The following is a 16,814-nucleotide window of genomic DNA, read 5'->3' on the forward strand; positions in this document are numbered from 1 at the left end:
TAGTACTTTGCCTCAAATGGGGTACCAAATATGTTGGGGTTTCATATGCTTTGAACCAGACCACCATCTCATGGTTCAAAATTTCTCAGATCAGAATTATTAATAATCAACATAAATAATGATTTATTATAATATTACAATAAATTATATGACTTGAGTGCTACATTTACATGTGTAGTTAGCACTCTGTCAATAGAATTTTATTGGGCTTTTGGAAACATTCCACAAAGTGCTGGGTGTCAAAAAGCACCAATTCACCGTGATCACTTATTGAAGCCTTTATGGGGCCTGTTTCATACAGCAGGTTCACCTAATAAGACATGCTTCTTTGGTTAGTAGTCTCCCAAAAGAATATTCAGCACAATTCACAGCACAAGTTGCCATTGTAACTGAGCTTAAACTATATTGAATTTACTTCATAGAAATAAATCAAAGGATTGAATCCACAAGTCCTTTGTTCCCTCTTTGGTGTGCCAAATCGTGTCAATCATCCATGTCTGAACTCACTCTAATCACTTATCTTCTTATGATTTGAAGGGCGAGTTGGCATGACGCATCCTGCAGGTGAAGGTACAAGTGATGAGTGGATTCCATATTACTCACACACCCACATTTATGTTAAAGGGGCAGTAATAGTACTTTGCCTCAAATGGGGTACCAAATATGTTGGGGTTTCATATGCTTTGAACCGGACCACCATCTCATGGTTCAAAATTTCTCAGATCAGAATTATTAATAATCAACATAAATAATGATTTATTATAATATTATAATAAATTATATGACTTTAGGGCTACATTTACATTTGTAGTTAGCACTCTAGACTGCTAGTAAACAAGGGATATCCATAATGACAACTACTGTACTAGAAAATGCTCTCAGACTTCCACCAAAGAGGCAGTTCACTGAGGAGTGATGGTTAAAAACTGAATTTATTTTTTAAATGTGCTAAATATCAGAATGTATTCTTGTTCTGAATTAACCAGGTTAGAATTCAGCCCCCCAACCTGTGTTTGTGACATTTATGGTGACGTTCGAAGCCTTGCGAGCCGGCCGTCCTACGTGACTGATTCTGTAACTGGTTCCAGGTTTGGCGTGCTATTCGTAATATAAGAGTCAACGAAGCGCAATGGACCACCCCTGTCAATCCACATGTCCTATACAAGGGTTTTTATCTGAAGCAGTTGAAGTCATCTAAGAAAAAAAAGAAACAGCCTGAAGACCAACACTTTGGAAAAGCTGTTATTTTTATTAAATATAAAAATTAATTAAATGTAGTCCCTAATTACACAGGCAACATTCACATCACAACCCTCTCCCAAATTTGTTTCGACTTTCCCCTCTGTCCCTGCCATGATTCTATCAGAAAAAACAGACACTATATTAATGACTATATTATTTGTTTACTAGCATTATCATTAAAACACAATGCAATTCAAAGCTTCATACCCCAAAGCCATGGTGTCATTATAGTCACTCCACCTGTTTTACATTTACTGTCCATTTGCTGGCGCAGTAGTGCAAATGAAGCTTCGGCCCATGATTGAACCAATTGGATGAAAGGCTTCAGTGCTTCATCATGAAGCTTCATCTCGCCATCGCTAGTGAAAGTAACAAACTTGAAGATAAAAAGCTGAAAATGTGATCACTGCAGGCTAAGCTAACGTGACAATTAAAAACTGGACAGGCATATACATCTTAAGTAGTTATGAACTCAAAATCAACACTGATATTCATATTTAGTAAACTGACATGGCACTTCATCATGCACCTGGTCTAATGAGAAAGATATGAATGAAGCTTCAAACTATTTGGTACAGCCCTGATAGACAGATGTACCTTATAAACTGGACACTAAGATATCAAACCCAACCAATGCCTCTGCAGTACATGCTGCTCCAGGACATAGTCTGAGCCCGTCCTTACCAGGTTTCACCTTTTCTCCTTTCAGCTTCTCTCACTCATATTTCTCCACTTCTTAGAAAAAGTTCCTTCAAGGCCAAACATGTGTTTGTGGATGTGTGTTGGATCACAAACAACAAGCTGCTGCCAAAAGCATCACCACACCATACCAAACTAAACAGCAACAGAACTTCCTGGTTATTCCTTTCCATGTGATTTCTCTAACCAATCAGATGCCAGGAAGGCAACCCTGAGGAGAATATGAGGGAAAAAGCACTCAGGTACGTTCATCTGAATACCAGGGGAAAGTAATTAAACTTGGTAAATGAGAATTAAAGCTCTGAGAACTATCCAAAAATATATTTATTTACCCTCTGTATTTTAACAGATCGTCAAACAGAGAGAAATTGTGTAGTTTGAACTTTCCAACAGTCCGAGAACAGATCATCAGTTGCCAACGTTTACTCATTGCTGACATGCAAACTTTAACATGCAGAGTTTCTCCTGCAGTAAAAGGTTAGTCTGTTTTAAGAGTTCAGTTCATTTCAAGCTGATATCATGCAGTTTAAAATAAAATAAAAAATACACAGTTTTTCTTCTGCAGTAAATTATGTCTCTAAACTTACTTGGAATTGCATAAAGATGAGGGGGAAACTGACAAAATTACCCATTTACAGAGTGGTCCCTTGACCTCTGACCTCCAGATATCTGAATGGAAATGTAATCTGTGGTTACATGAGTCGTCTTTACAGACACGCCAGATTTAGGGTTGCTGTAGTCGTGTGGCTTTTCCAGAAATAACAGAAAAACACCATATTTTGAGATGTCCAAAATAAAATAAAAAAGTAATACTAAGCATGTCAAAAAATTTTTTTGAAAGGTCATAACATTTTTAAATGCCAGGATAATCTCAAAATGGTCTTTTTATAGTCTGTTGATTCATGTGGTAGGGTGGCTTTTCCAGAAATTACAAAGAAACACCAAGTTTCCGTTATAAAAAATGACCAAAACTTAAATGTTGATAATGTTGCTAAAATGTTTTTATTTGTGTCAGAATCTCTTTATTCTACATGTGTCATTTAAAATAAAGCGTTTGCAGAAGCCAGATCCTATTAAAAACATTAAATTCTGCTCCTCATAGACACTTTATAAACACATGATTGATTATTCACTGAAAATCTGTTTACACAGAGCAGGGAGGAGAGGACAGGAGAGGCTGGGAACAAGACAATGCTTCAGTATGTACAATATGTGGTGAAAACTGGTTTTACAACATTCAGGACACTTGGAAAAGTGTTTTATTCACATTTAACCCATAAGAACCCAGACCTATTTATCCTTAAAGAAAAATTATGGGGGATATACCACAGACCAAGTGGACCACATAGAACACATTTATGATGTTTAAAAAAAAAAAATCTACCCCAAAATGTCAAAGAGCTGTGACATAAACGTTACATTGGGTGTTTATGGTATTTATGTTTATAATATTTCTTATTTTAAAATAAAAAAACTAGACAAATTTTATGCTTACAGAAACACAAATTTGCCTTTTTCTTTGCATTTCCACAACATATATAAAAATTGTGACATTAATAGTGCTGTTTAACAACAAATTATTTTTCAGATTTGTTTTTAACAAAATAATAATAAATTAATAATAAATAAAAACTAACCATGTGCCTTTTTATTTGCATCTCCATAATATATCAAAATTATGACTTTAATTTGTTCAGGAAATATGGTCAGAACAAGCCTCGTAACAAAAAATAAGCTTTTTTAAATTACTTTTTCACATTTCTGTTTCCAGTCAAACCCACATTTTTGTCACTTCTTGTCAAAGCCACATGACCACCACACCAGGGTGTTGAGTATGTGTTGCTTAGGGATTTAATGAGTTAAGGAGGAGCATAAAGCTGAATATGGGAGATTCTAGAAGATTTTGAAGTGTTTGTTACACGGGTGTCACCATGGGTTCTTATGGGTTAAGAAAAATAATTTATCAGATAACTTTTTTGTGATTTGCATAATTCTAACTGTGTTATTCGGCACAAAGACATGTTTGAGTTGTTCTGATTGTGCTGATTCCATAGAGCTGAAGGAGTTATAGATTATAGAGATTAAAAAACACAGTAATTAAAGTGTAGAAAAAGAGCAAAAAAAACGCCCTGAAAGTGTTTAAGAGTTAAACAAAGGATCCACTAACTGAAGTAAAAAAAAAACTTTTTTTTCCAAACTCTTGTGTTCAGTAATTCTATCTGTTTAGCTGAAGATGAATTAATGAAACAATGCATTGCATCTGTGGGATTATTACTGAATTTGACACCCGCTCCAGTAAACTGCTGTGTGTCTCTGTTGTCACACAAATACAGCCTGAAGGCAGAGTTGGCACAAAGGGTTTCACTGTTTGCTTGCACAATAAAAACATCTATATGTGGACCTGCAGGGTCTGAAACAACAGACAGGTTTCGACACGCAGAGAGGAATCCAGGCGGATGTGAGACAGAGGAGGGCAGAGGGGTTTCAGATGTCTGAGCAATAAAATCTGAAGAGATAAAAGAAGACTACATCAGGTAAACAGAGCAGGAGATCCACCTGAGCAAACGGGATGACTAACTCACCCGTTTTCAGATAACAGAACAAACACAGAGGCTCTGGATGTGATATTGTTACGCAACATTTGTACACTTAAAATTCCTGCTGTGATTGGTCGCTCTGTTTGTCATTTTTATGCTCGGGTCCACAGCCCTGAGGCAAGCCCTGAGGGCGGGACCCTGAACCCCTCCCTCACTCTCAGGTAGCATAAAAGGATCTGAGTCCCAGCACTGCCTCACTCTCTCCTCTCCATCCAGAGCAGGCAGACTCCTCCACCATGACTTCCTACAGCCGCACCGCCAACTTCTCCAGTGGAAAACATATTGGCTCCATGAGGGCCCCCAGCGTGTATGCCGGCGCCGGAGGCTACGGGGTCCGCATCTCCAGCATGAGCGCTCCCAGAAGCTTCTCCTCTGCCGGCGGCGCGGGGTTCTCTGCCGGTGGTGCAGGAGCTGGTGGCGGCTTCAGCCTGTCCGACGCCCTCGACATCTCCGACAACAAGAAAATGGCCATGCAGAACCTGAACGAGCGCCTGGCCTCCTACCTGGACAAGGTGCGCATCCTTGAGAAGGCCAACGCTGACCTGGAGCTGAAGATCAGGCAGTTCCTGGAGAACAAAACCAAACCTGAGGGCCACGACTGCGCCGCTTTCAAGGTGGCCATCAGTGACCTGCAGGACCAGGTGAGTCCAGGCTCTGATTCTCAGTTTGTCTTTTTCATGTGGTGAGACTGTAGACAGACAGATCATGCAAACACAAAGCTTTAATGTTTAAAGATGATCACCTTCAGCACAGAGTCTTCGTCCTTGCTGATACAAAAAGGCCTTGCAGCCAAACTGGGCTGTACAGTTGGCAAATAGACAGGATGTGTTGTGTGCTGACTGCAGGTACAGCCACACCCAAAACACAGCAAGGCCACCAGCAGTACACACAGTCTCCAGCTCTCAGTTTTGCATGATGTGCACACAAGAGGCCCTGAAACAATGAGGGCAAAATTTGACTTAGATTTGAATACTCTTATCTTCTTTAAATCAGATTTGCAGCTGCCTCACAAAGCTTCTAGACACACTGAGTCAGGACAGGACAGGCAGAAACTAAGACATTTAAAAGTGTCCAGGTGTCTGCAGTTAGTTTGAGACTATGAAGATAAAATGAGACCCGTCAAGCCATAAATCTGTACTTCTTGTGTGTTTTAGATCCTCTATGCCACCCGTACAAACGGCTCTCTCTACCTGGCCATCGATAACGCCAAGCTGGCTGCTGATGACTTCAAGGTCAAGTGAGTATATGACAAACGGATGTGTTTTTTTTCTCCAATGCATCATTGATAGATTTTATTAAAACTCCTGGTTAAAGAGGTTCTTGTTTGAGTAAAGCGTCTGTGAAGTCTCCACATTCTGAATGAAGGAGCTGATCTGACTGTTGTTGGCGTGCAGGTACGAGAATGAGCTGGCCATGCGTCAGTCCGTGGAGGCCGACATCGCCGGGCTCAAGAGGGTCCTGGATGAGCTGACTCTGAGCCGGTCCGACCTGGAGATGCAGATCGAGGCACTCAGGGAGGAACTCATCCAGCTCAAGAAGAACCATGAGGAGGTGGGCACAAAAATAATGAATTGTTTCAGTGTTCAATTGTTTAATTGTGCAGATCTCCAATCATACGTTAGCAGGTAAATTAAAGTCACAGCATCAGTGTCTTCAATATCTTGGATTCTTTACCAATTCTCCCAAAATGTGACAAATCCCAAATTCAAAGTCTCAAACTGCTGATTTTTTTTAATCATCATGATCATGTTTCTTCCTGCAGGACATGCTGGCTATGCGGGCCCAGGTCGGAGGTCAGGTGAACGTGGAGGTGGATGCCGCTCCTCAGCAGGACCTGGCCAACGTCATGGCCGGAATCAGAGAGCACTACGAGACCGTCGCCAACAAGAACCGCAAAGCACTGGAGGCCTGGTTCCAGACCAAGGTGATGATTTCCTTATTATTTTCTAAATATTTGGAGAAAACAGTATAAAAAGTTAGGTGTGTCCTCATTCACTTCAATACACAATTCGGCATTTTCTAGCAGCGTAAAAAAGTCTAACTTTTCATGTTAAACTGATTTTGAACGCATTTGAATGCACCAGCATTCTAATTCAAAATTTGAACTCACTATATCAAAGTCCTATTAAATACAACTAGCATAAAAACAATCAAGTGTGTGAAATTAAGGGACAGACAGTAGAGTGTCATCTGCATACAGCTTGATTTATGAGCAGTTTTATAATGTGTGACTTTCTGACCGTTTTTCTTTTCTGTTTTGTTTTATTCAGTCAGAGGAGCTCAATAAGGAGGTCGCCGTGAGCACAGAAACTCTTCAGTCCTCGCGGTCCGAGGTGACGGAGGTGAAGCGATCGTTGCAGGGCCTGGAGATCGAGCTCCAAGCTCAGCTCAGCATGGTGGGTTTCTAGCATCCATCACTGTTGGTTTTTCTCGTCAGTCCATGTAGTTCGTAAGTCCCATCACACTGTTTCTTCACCCGTTCAGAAAGCGTCTCTGGAGGGAACCCTCGCCGATGCCCAGAGCCGCTATGCCAGCATGCTATCCGGTTACCAGAGGCAGGTGTCTGCTCTGGAGGATCAGCTGGTGCAGCTGAGGGCCGACCTGGAGAGACAAGGACAGGAGTATCAGATGCTGCTGGACATCAAGACCAGACTGGAGATGGAGATCGCCGAGTACAGGAGGCTGCTGGACGGAGAGCTGTCCAGGTAACTGAACCAGCCCCAAACTGGAATCATAAATCAAACATAATAAGTCCATCAAAGACAACAAGATACAGTAAAACAACCTCTAATTATCAAAAGATAACATTTATGGACTTCCAGTAACTAAACTTTGAGAGTTGTATTGTAAATCAGTAAAATGGAAGCAGCTCCTTATTTGTTTACTTACTTTAAATTACTTCAGAACCAAAGTTATTATAGTTAACAAAAACTAACAAAATAACAAAAACTATAATTGAAAAAACATGTTTGTAAACTGAAATAAAAATAAAAATGATAACTATACTGAAACTGTATTGTGTGCTCACAAAACTAACTAAAAATAACTAAAATTATAGTGAAAAACTTTGTTTTCTTCTTTGTCAGCTTTTATTTATATGTCTATTGAGACTGGGACGTTACACAACTGTGTGAGTTGATTGGCTTCAGAAAGTTTAGCACCACACTCTGCAAGAGTTAATAGCTTATTGGGGCTGAGATGGATAATAAAAGGAAGTAAAGGCAAAATTTATTGTGACATTGTTGAATCTCACACCCAACAAATACCCCATTACAAAACCAGTAAAACTAATAAAAAGTAAGCTTAAACTAAGCATTTTCAAAAAAATACAAACTAGCAAACTCACTCTAAAAACGAATTAAAACTGGATTTGAAAACAAAAATTCACAACAGAATGAAAACTTAACTAACTAAACTATTATAGCCTTGTACAGAACACATAATGAAACAAGAGTGACAGCTTCTGTAACAGATAACCAAATGATGCAACTTCATGAAAAGCAGCAAGTAGCACAAAGTATCGACGCTGACAGGATGTTTGTGTGTTCCTGCAGCGCGGCGACAACCACCACCACCACCACCACCCGTAAGGTCATCGTAGTCACCAGAGAGGTCACTGAGGATGGAGAGGTCAGCTCTGAGACTCTGGAGGAGTGAAACAACAACAGCTGTCCACACACTGCTGCCGTTCTCAGAAACACAAATAAAAACCCGTCTGATGAACTGAAACTTCTCCGTGTCTGTGTGTTTCCTCTCTATTAATATCTATTCTCTGCGTAAAGCACACAACGAGTATTTATGGCCAAAAGATACATGAACATATGCAGAATGACCTGGATCAGTATTCTATGTATTCAAATGAACGTTTTCATAAAAGTGTCAAAAAAGTGCTAACATTATAAGATAAGATCTGACTTTATTTGTCCCACAGTGGGACATTTAGTCGTCACAGCAGCTCCAAATACAGACACATAGATATAGAAGACAGAATATAAAAATAAGACATATTAATACATTCTATACACAATATATACATACATTTCTGCTATTTGGCATTTATTATTAACATATATTTTTGTGTTTGTTTTCTTCAAGTCAAGTCAAAGTTTATTTATAGAGCACATTTAAGTGCTGTACGGTTTTTAAAATGCAATAAAAAAATCATACACAAATAAAGTAATAAATAAAAAGAATGAAAATAATAATAATACTAAAACAATAAAATAGTAATCAAAACTCAATTTAAAATTAGAGTTAGAGTTAAAAAGGAAATGAAAGAAAAACAAGTAAAAAAGCCAAGGATTCTTGCCTTGGTGGGACTGAATGCTAAGGAGAATAAATAGGATTTTTATAATGTTTTAAAGTACACATAAAGTGTATGTGGCAGTATGAATATCAATGAATGCATATATTAAGTAAAATGTATGCAGAGATATACACAGTATAGTATAAGTGGTAAGTGACATATATAATATAGACCTTTTGGGGGGAATCGACTGTAAAGAGGTGATGATTAGCTGACTTTGGGGCTGAGCCAGCTCTCTAAACTTTAACGTTGAAACATGATTTAATGTTTAAACGGCTCAGGAGACTTTTCACAACTGTCAGTTTTTTTCAGAATTTATAATGGGTGTGTATTAGTTGATTTTAAAATATCACAATTTATTTTTAAAGTAAATCATCAAAAAGTTCCACAAGTATCCAGGGGTTGTTTCAGGCCAGGGTAAGTATACATGCCCTGCCAGGTATATGTGTGCTGAAAACACCTGATAAGAACAAATTCTTAAGTATCATTACACTCCAAGTAAAGGAGAATATGGAACAACTGCAGCAATGGAATAAAATCGTGCACATAAGTGTTAAGTTCAACAGACTTATGAAAAATGATATGCTGAATAAGTACAGGTTTCAAACTGGATGAGGACATTCTTGTTACTTCAGTGTTTTGTTGTTGTTGTTTGTTTGTTTGTTTGTTTGTTTGTTTGTTTTCTTTGTGGGAGTAATAGAAATTCTCCCATCTAAATAGTTTGATATAGTTTGCCTGAAAAAAAAAATATTTATTTGACATTAATAATTGGCTTTATATAGAGAAACTATCTTATTTGAAGTGTGGAGTACCAGGGGATAGGCCTAGAGAAGGATTTTTTACTTCAGCCTACTACCTTTTCTTCGGACCAAAATGATATAAGGAAATGCATATTGAATATTAAGTCGACTGGTTCTAATATTTATCTCATGACTTACATGCATGTGTATGTATAGGGTACTGTATGTGTTATATATACTGTATGTGTATATATGTATAGGGTTACATACTGTATGTGTGTATATGTATAGGGTTATATATACTGTAAGTGTGTAAATGTCTATATGTTTATATGTACATCTGTATAATGGTGTTTGTGAGTATATGTATGTATATATGCATCTAGCCTACGTTGTTGTTGTTTCCGTTGTTGTTTATGTTTCGGTTCGAAAAGAAGAATTAATACATGAAATTAAATTATTGGATGACAACACACCTAGAGTGGATGACATCACAGCTAGAGTGAGAGAGGCTGGGACATCCTCCTCTGGAATCAATGGGACATACCAACCAACTGTCCCATAGAGACCAATGAGAACATGTGTTTTTACTGCAGACATGAGTTGCATTCCATTAGCGTTCAGAGGGACTTTCTCATCACTCACATTCTGTTGTTGGGAGCAAACCAGAGCAGTCTGAGAGCTGAGAGCTGCATTAAACCACCTCTCAGCTGTTACATACTGGGAGCCAGGAGAAGCCAGGGCTTCAGAATAAAAGCCAACAATGGGATCTGTTTTTTTAGAAACAAGTATTTTATGACACTTGTTATGAAGCAACGCTGTGTCGTACTTGAAACAACGAGTGTTTTAGTAATGAGTACTCGCTGCAAAGCAGAATAAAAGCCTGAAAAAATTGAAAACCAGGAGTACAAGAACTCACTGCAAAGTAATTATATCTTAATGGGATTACAGGATGTGGCTCTATTGTAAAACTCAGGCACACCGTCAACATTTCTGCTGAAATTTTCTAGTTATTCTTAATATTCTAGTTAGAGATACTGTAATTATTGACATTATAAATTATTATTTCAACATAGCACGAAAATAACCATAGGTGGAGGAAGTATTTCCATCCTTTGGTAATAGTTTGTGGGTCGCCAAGCAGAAGGAAAATTACTAAAAAACTTACTGGGTCAACATTTTGAACACACAAAAAAACAAAAAACATAAAATCTGACGTTTTTGTACTTTCAGAACCGAATCATGCTCAGTGAAGAATCTTAAATGCTGGTTTTAGATAAAACATATAAGAGGTAAAATTACTATGTTTATACTAAATATATTATATCTCTGGTCCTTGTAAAAGTTTTTTTTTTCTTGTTAAAGTTATTTTTAGTACTTTGTTTCCTTGTTAAAGGAAGGTTTGGGGTATATTTGACCGGTTTAACTTTTTTTTTTTTCTTGTTAAAGTTATTTTATTTTATGTATTTATTTTTTCCTTGTTTTTTATCCCCCCCAAATTAAAGTTTTTTTGTTAAAGTATTTTTTTGTGGAAAAACACAAAAAGATCCATAAAATCTGATCTGTTTTTTTTTTTTTTAACTCTCAGTGAAGAATTCTAAATGTTGGTTCCAAATGTAACATCTAAGAGGAAAAATGAGGAGAACATCCAGTTCTATAGTTTATAATAAATATGTTCAACCTTATCTCTGGTTTGACTTGTTCTATCATCATCAAACACAAACTGGCCTCAAAAGAACTTTAGAGGGAAGCTGACGGCTGAAATTGGGTTTATACTCCTCGTCATCTCATGTACCTGTTTCTCTTTCTTTCATGTTTTAATTCCCTTTAAAAAAAAAAGCTGCTGTCACACCCGGCTCGAAGCTGAAAGAAGGAGGTGGAACCAAACAGGGAAATGTGAGACAACTGAATACACAGAGAAAAAGAGCCGTGAGCTGAATCTGGCTGACCAGCTGACTCCGCCCACCACCGCCAGGCTCCTGCAGGCCTGAACCAGTCCAACCAGTCTGTCTCTCTCTAAACCCCAGCTGCAATGTTATGGTTCAAACAACTCAGTCATCAGACTGCTCCAAGCTCCAGCTCAAAGGTCTCACTTCAGTAAAGTTAATGCGCTAGTACAAGTATTTACATTGTATAATTTATATTTCACTACATTTCAGAGGGAAATGTTTTACATGGATTTGACATCTTTTGGGTAAAAATCAACAAATCAATAGTGTTATTGCACCGCTTGGTGCTTGGGCCCTAATAATTCCCTTTAAAATTAAATGTTAAATGTTAGTTACGAATTTCAGTGAAGTAAAAGCACTGTCCTTATGAGGCCAATAAAAATGTGTTTGAAAACAGCTGCTCCCTGCTGGAATAGATAAAAACGTGTTTCCTCATCAGAGATGATTGTGTTTAATAAAGTCGGAGCAGCAGCTGAAACAAAAAGACACGAAGCACAGAAACAATGTCAGACTGTATTTATTGAAGAATCTCCGACAGACAGTTCACAGCAAATGATTCTGGTTTTATCTTCCTCTAACTGCTGGTGCTGATCACATTTCCAGAGGCATCAACCTCCTGCACGATGGTCATCACCCTGGTGGTCTTGGTGGTGGTGGTGGTGGTGCTGGTGGTGCTGCAGGACGGAAAAGAAAACATTTTGTTTATTTTGGCTTTTTATTTAATTTTTTCTCTTTCTCAGATGTTTCTATTAAGATGACACCCACGTTTATATGTTCATATGCAGACGACACCCAAGTTTATTTGCTGAATAATGAGGCAATTACATGAATCCTCTCTGCTCTCTGGGAGTAAAACAACGTTGTAGCTTTAGCAGCTGCTAAACCTGCAAAAAATAAAATAAATACTTTGAATTATAGTTCTCGAAGCTGCCCTGAAGGCTAAAATGCTCCTCTACCTGAGCTGCTCCTGCGTTGTTTGCACATATTTAAATGAGAAAATATGCAAACTACACTCCACCTCATATAAATCAGCACAACATGCAGCTACAGTGGAATTACTAACGTCTTCATGTTTGCTTCAACTCTTTTATTCTGAGATGTTGTGACAGTTGTGTCAGACAAGATAATATATAAAGCTCTGCACAGTTTTTGTGAATAAATGAGGGGAAAAAAAGAAACATAAAGTTAAATAAACAATAAATAAACAATGAGTAGATAATGTCTGCCTTTCCCTTTCCTAATGAGACTGAAACTATTTTTTTTCTATTATTATTACAATTACAAAAATATTATAAGTAAACTACTTTTTCATGGTGAAGCATTAAATAGAATTTTTATTGCTGTGCTTCAGATCTACAGAAGCTGATCTTGTGGAAAATTTGTACTTTTATTTTCTGCTGTAAAACTCCCAATGTTTCTTTTAGCCTTCTGGCAGCTGTGGATGTTAATATCTGTCAGTCCAAAAGTTATTGTGAGATGGATTGTGACGGGATGTTCCCCTCAGGAGGAATTTTAATAATAATTGGTGATCCTTTTTGGAGTTTTCAGCGTGTCCAATACATTGTGTGTCCAGAGTGTTTCCCACTCACCTCTCTCCGTCCAGCAGCCTCCTGTACTCGGCGATCTCCAGCTCCAGTCTGGTCTTGATGTCCAGCAGTTCGGCGTACATCTGCTTCTGGTTCTCCAGGTCACCCCTCAGCTGGGCCAGCTGCTCCTCCAGAGCCTCCACCTGCCTCTGGTAACCTGCCAGCATGTTGGCGTAGCGGCTCCTGGTCTCAGCCAGGGTGAGCTCCAGAGCTCCTTTCTGTTCAGGAGGTAGAGGGACGACAGTCAGGTCACAAAACTTTCACTCAAAGGTTTTAAATTCACTCATCACAGTTATGATTCAGTCAGTGATTCATGCAAACATTTTGATTTCATCAGCTCTGACTTTTGTTTCTGTTTTGTGCAGAAATGTTGCTTGCCAATCAGCAGAAGAACTAAATTATCGACAATAACAGAACAAAGTTTGTTGTAATTTTAAATGTAGATTTGGGAAACGATGGTCAAAACTTTTTGATGACTTGATAAAGTGGATTCAGTGTTGGGTCACCTTGCTGATCTGAGCCTGCAGTTTGATCTCCAGACTCTGCAGAGTTCGTCTGATCTCTCCGATCTGAGACCTGGACGTCTGCAGGGTCTCGGTGCTCACAGCCACCTCTTTGTTCAGATCGGCCGACTGTGGAGAACAAATGGATCAAATATCAGCACATCAGACAAATATTCTACATTTAATCATGTGGTTGTGCTGGAACTTGAGCGGAGCAGGTTTTGGACAGTAGGGGGCAGCAGAGACCACATTCAGAGCAGGAAACAGGACTTTGTGGTCTCACCTTGGTCTGGAACCAGGCCTCCAGGTCTTTGCGGTTCTTGTTGGCGACGGTCTCGTAGTGCTCTCTGATGTCAGCCATGACGGCGGCCAGGTCCTGCTGAGGAGCAGCGTCCACCTCCACGTTCACCTGACCTCCCACCTGGGCCCGCATAGCCAGCATGTCCTGCAGGAAGACACCGGTTAAACTTCTGTTCTTTTAAATTACTTTATTTTTCTGTCTGCTTTCAGGGTCTCACCTCCTCGTGGTTCCTCTTCAGCATGATCAGCTCATCTTTCAGACCCTCGATCTGCATCTCCAGGTCGGACCGGCTCAGAGTCAGCTCGTCCAGGACCCTCTTCAGCCCGGTGATGTCGGCCTCCACAGACTGACGCATCATCAGCTCGTTGTCGTACCTGAAAAACCCACAAGAATCATTTTATGTTTTGGTCTCGATGCATGATTGGCTGTCGAAGGAAACAAAGTCTCAAACTCACTTGACTTTGAAGTCGTCGGTGGCCAGCTTGGCGTTGTCGATGGCGAGGATGACGGCGGCGTTTCCACGAGCAGCAAAGTTGATCTGAAAGATTCAAAAAGTTAAATGACCCAAAACATACCAAAAAGATACAAAAAAAATCATATGTCCTGAAAAGTTGAAAATGAAGTTATAAAACTTCATCTCAAGCAGGAAAATCTCATCATCTAAAAAATAAAACTCAACAAGTTTCATTTAAAAGATAATGCTTCAGTTGATTAAAACTAAATAATTAACTATTTAAAGATTTAAAAAAATACTCACTTAAAATAAGTTAATCAAGAAGTAACAAAACTTAAATGCAACATTTAAAACAGTGACTTTTAAATTGTTATATTTATTTTAAAATTTTAAAAGCTTATTCGCTATAATGATTTGCTTACTCATGCCAATACAATGCAAATAAAAAGACATTTGAATAATAATTAATCATTTTAATAATTAAATTAAAAGACATATTTTAGAAAAATTTGACTAAAAGTAAAGGAAAGTTGGGCTACACCTAAAACTAAAAGCTGAACAGTTGAGCTAAGAGGATGAAGTGGGGGTGAAGTGGGCCGCTGCAGCCTCATCGTTCTGTCCTCACCTTGTCCTGCAGGTCTGTGATGGTGACCTTGAATGCAGCACAGTCGTGGCCCTCAGGTCTGGTCCTGCTCTCCAGGAACTGTCTGATCTTCAGCTCCAGGTCTGCGTTGGCCTTCTCCAGGTTGCTCACCTTGGCCAGGTAGGAGGCCAGGCGGTCGTTGAGGTTCTGCATGGTGGCCTTATCGCTGGTGGACACGTCGATGGCGTCGGACAGGCTGAAGCCACCACCGCCGGCGGCGGAGGAGAAGGAGGAGGAGGCCTTGGAGACGCGGACTCCGGACCCTCCGGCTCCTCCGTACACGCTGCCGGCCCCGATGCTGCTGACCCTACGGGAGGACGAGGACATCATGGTGGAGCTCCTCATGGGGGAGGACATGTAGCTGCTGCGGGTGGAGAAGGAGGTCATGGCTGAGGGTCGGCTGGTCGTCGGCTCTGAGCGGAGAGTGAAAATCTGCTGGGACCCGGGCGGCTTTTATGCCTCAAAGTGAGGTTGGGGAGGCAGGTCGGGAGGCCCTGGGGGCTGGAGAGCAAACCGGTCTGAGCCGAGCAGTGAGGTCCAGCAGGTCGGGCGACTCTCCAGCTCACAGAGAAAGTCTCAGCACCCCGGGGCGACGCCTCAGAGTGGCCCACAGCTGTTTGAACCCGACTGTCCGGTCCTGTCAATCCACACACAGAGCCTGAGGGCCAGACATCCTGTCTCGTCTTACAGCTGACAGGTCCGTCCGCTGACAGATCTGATGCTTACTTTCACAAAAAAATCTTTAAGTTTGTTTGAACTTTTATTGTTTCAGTTGTGTTGGAGCCACATGCTCAACAAGCACTTTGTCAGAAACTAGAAGATGTGAGCTTTTGTTCTAAAGGCTGTGGGGCAGTATACAGGAGAAACTTTAAGAACCAGATACAACAACATAAACAGATGCAGAGAGAACAAAAACAAAAAACACATATACAGACACATTCCCTCCCTGCTCACTTCATGTTGTATGAAAACAGGTGCAGAGAAAAATAAAAAAGACGATGGCGAGAAGTGACTGTGGACGGCTGAAGATAGAAAGCGTGGATTGTTTTTAGGGAACAGACAGCTCTTTTTTTCAAAGAGAACCTTATTTTTTCAAGGTGAAGTGTATCGATAATTTCATCAAGACACAACTTTAAAAGAAGGGAATGTCTTTCTTTTTCCAGAAACTAGAACCTTTGAATTAACTGTTAACTCTGCACAGCCGGGAGGTTTAAAGAGGAAAAAAATGTTTTCAATCATTTTCTCTCTGCACAATGCATCATAACAAAGGTGAAAATCTTTTGTTTGGATTTTCAAGGTGAAAGGTCAAAAAATACGTTCATTGCCATAACTCAAGAATTTAACACAAATGTTGACATTTTATGCCCCAAAGTTGAAAGGTAACGCATAAAATTGAAGTAAGGATAGAAGGGAGCAGGACTGTATGCTTTACATGCTTTACTGCAGTTAAAGTACAAATCAAAATGTTTTTAAAGTATCAAAAGTTTGTGCTGTTTTTATGCAATTTTCCAAAAATAATATTTGATTATTATCATTGATGCATTTATGTTTATGTAGGGCTCATTTTAACTACTTTATATAATGTTGCAATATGCTTTAATTTATAAAAATGTCAATTCATTTTAAATTGATCAAGCTTTTGATGTTAAATCTTGACCTGAAAAGTAACCAAAGCTATCAGATAAATGAAGTTTCATCAAATGAAAATACTCAAGTAAAGTAAAAGTACCTCAAAATTTACCTATAGCAATAGCAATATGAGTAGAGAATTTGATATTTTAAAAAATATATATT

The 16,814-nt window shown here is 39.3% G+C and overlaps 2 protein-coding genes across 2 annotated transcripts; one reads left to right on the forward strand and one right to left on the reverse strand.

Annotated features, from left to right (window-relative positions):
- The first annotated feature begins 4,774 nt into the window (after positions 1-4,774).
- Positions 4,775-7,247, forward strand: LOC131983916 (keratin, type I cytoskeletal 50 kDa-like). The gene is made up of 6 exons (XM_059348754.1): positions 4,775-5,179; positions 5,693-5,775; positions 5,933-6,089; positions 6,301-6,462; positions 6,809-6,934; positions 7,023-7,247. Exons 1-6 carry the CDS (start codon positions 4,775-4,777, stop codon positions 7,245-7,247), a joined length of 1,158 nt encoding a protein of 385 aa, XP_059204737.1.
- Positions 7,248-12,107: 4,860 nt separating this feature from the next.
- LOC131983915 (keratin, type I cytoskeletal 13-like) lies at positions 12,108-15,552 on the reverse strand. Its single transcript, XM_059348752.1, has 7 exons — positions 15,003-15,552; positions 14,379-14,461; positions 14,141-14,297; positions 13,906-14,067; positions 13,626-13,751; positions 13,123-13,337; positions 12,108-12,207 (listed from the first exon to the last, which is right to left on the reverse strand). The coding sequence occupies exons 1-7, from the start codon at positions 15,405-15,407 to the stop codon at positions 12,108-12,110; spliced, it is 1,248 nt and encodes a 415-aa protein (XP_059204735.1). The 5' UTR covers positions 15,408-15,552.
- Positions 15,553-16,814: the final 1,262 nt, after the last annotated feature.

This window comes from Centropristis striata, chromosome 13, assembly GCF_030273125.1.
Source record: "Centropristis striata isolate RG_2023a ecotype Rhode Island chromosome 13, C.striata_1.0, whole genome shotgun sequence".
In the NCBI taxonomy this organism is placed as follows: Eukaryota; Metazoa; Chordata; class Actinopteri; order Perciformes; family Serranidae; genus Centropristis; species Centropristis striata.

Bases quoted from the DNA above. Each gene is read 5' to 3' on its own strand.
- LOC131983916 (XM_059348754.1), top strand. From the start codon at position 4,775: ATGACTTCCTACAGCCGCACCGCCAACTTCTCCAGTGGAAAACATATT. The intron at 5,776-5,932 runs GTGAGTATATGA...GTTGGCGTGCAG, and splicing joins GCTGATGACTTCAAGGTCAA to GTACGAGAATGAGCTGGCCA. The intron at 6,090-6,300 runs GTGGGCACAAAA...TTCTTCCTGCAG, and splicing joins TCAAGAAGAACCATGAGGAG to GACATGCTGGCTATGCGGGC.
- LOC131983915 (XM_059348752.1), bottom strand. From the start codon at position 15,407: ATGACCTCCTTCTCCACCCGCAGCAGCTACATGTCCTCCCCCATGAGG. The intron at 14,462-15,002 runs GTGAGGACAGAA...TGAATCTTTCAG, and splicing joins TCACAGACCTGCAGGACAAG to ATCAACTTTGCTGCTCGTGG. The intron at 14,068-14,140 runs GTGAGACCCTGA...GTCTTCCTGCAG, and splicing joins TGAAGAGGAACCACGAGGAG to GACATGCTGGCTATGCGGGC.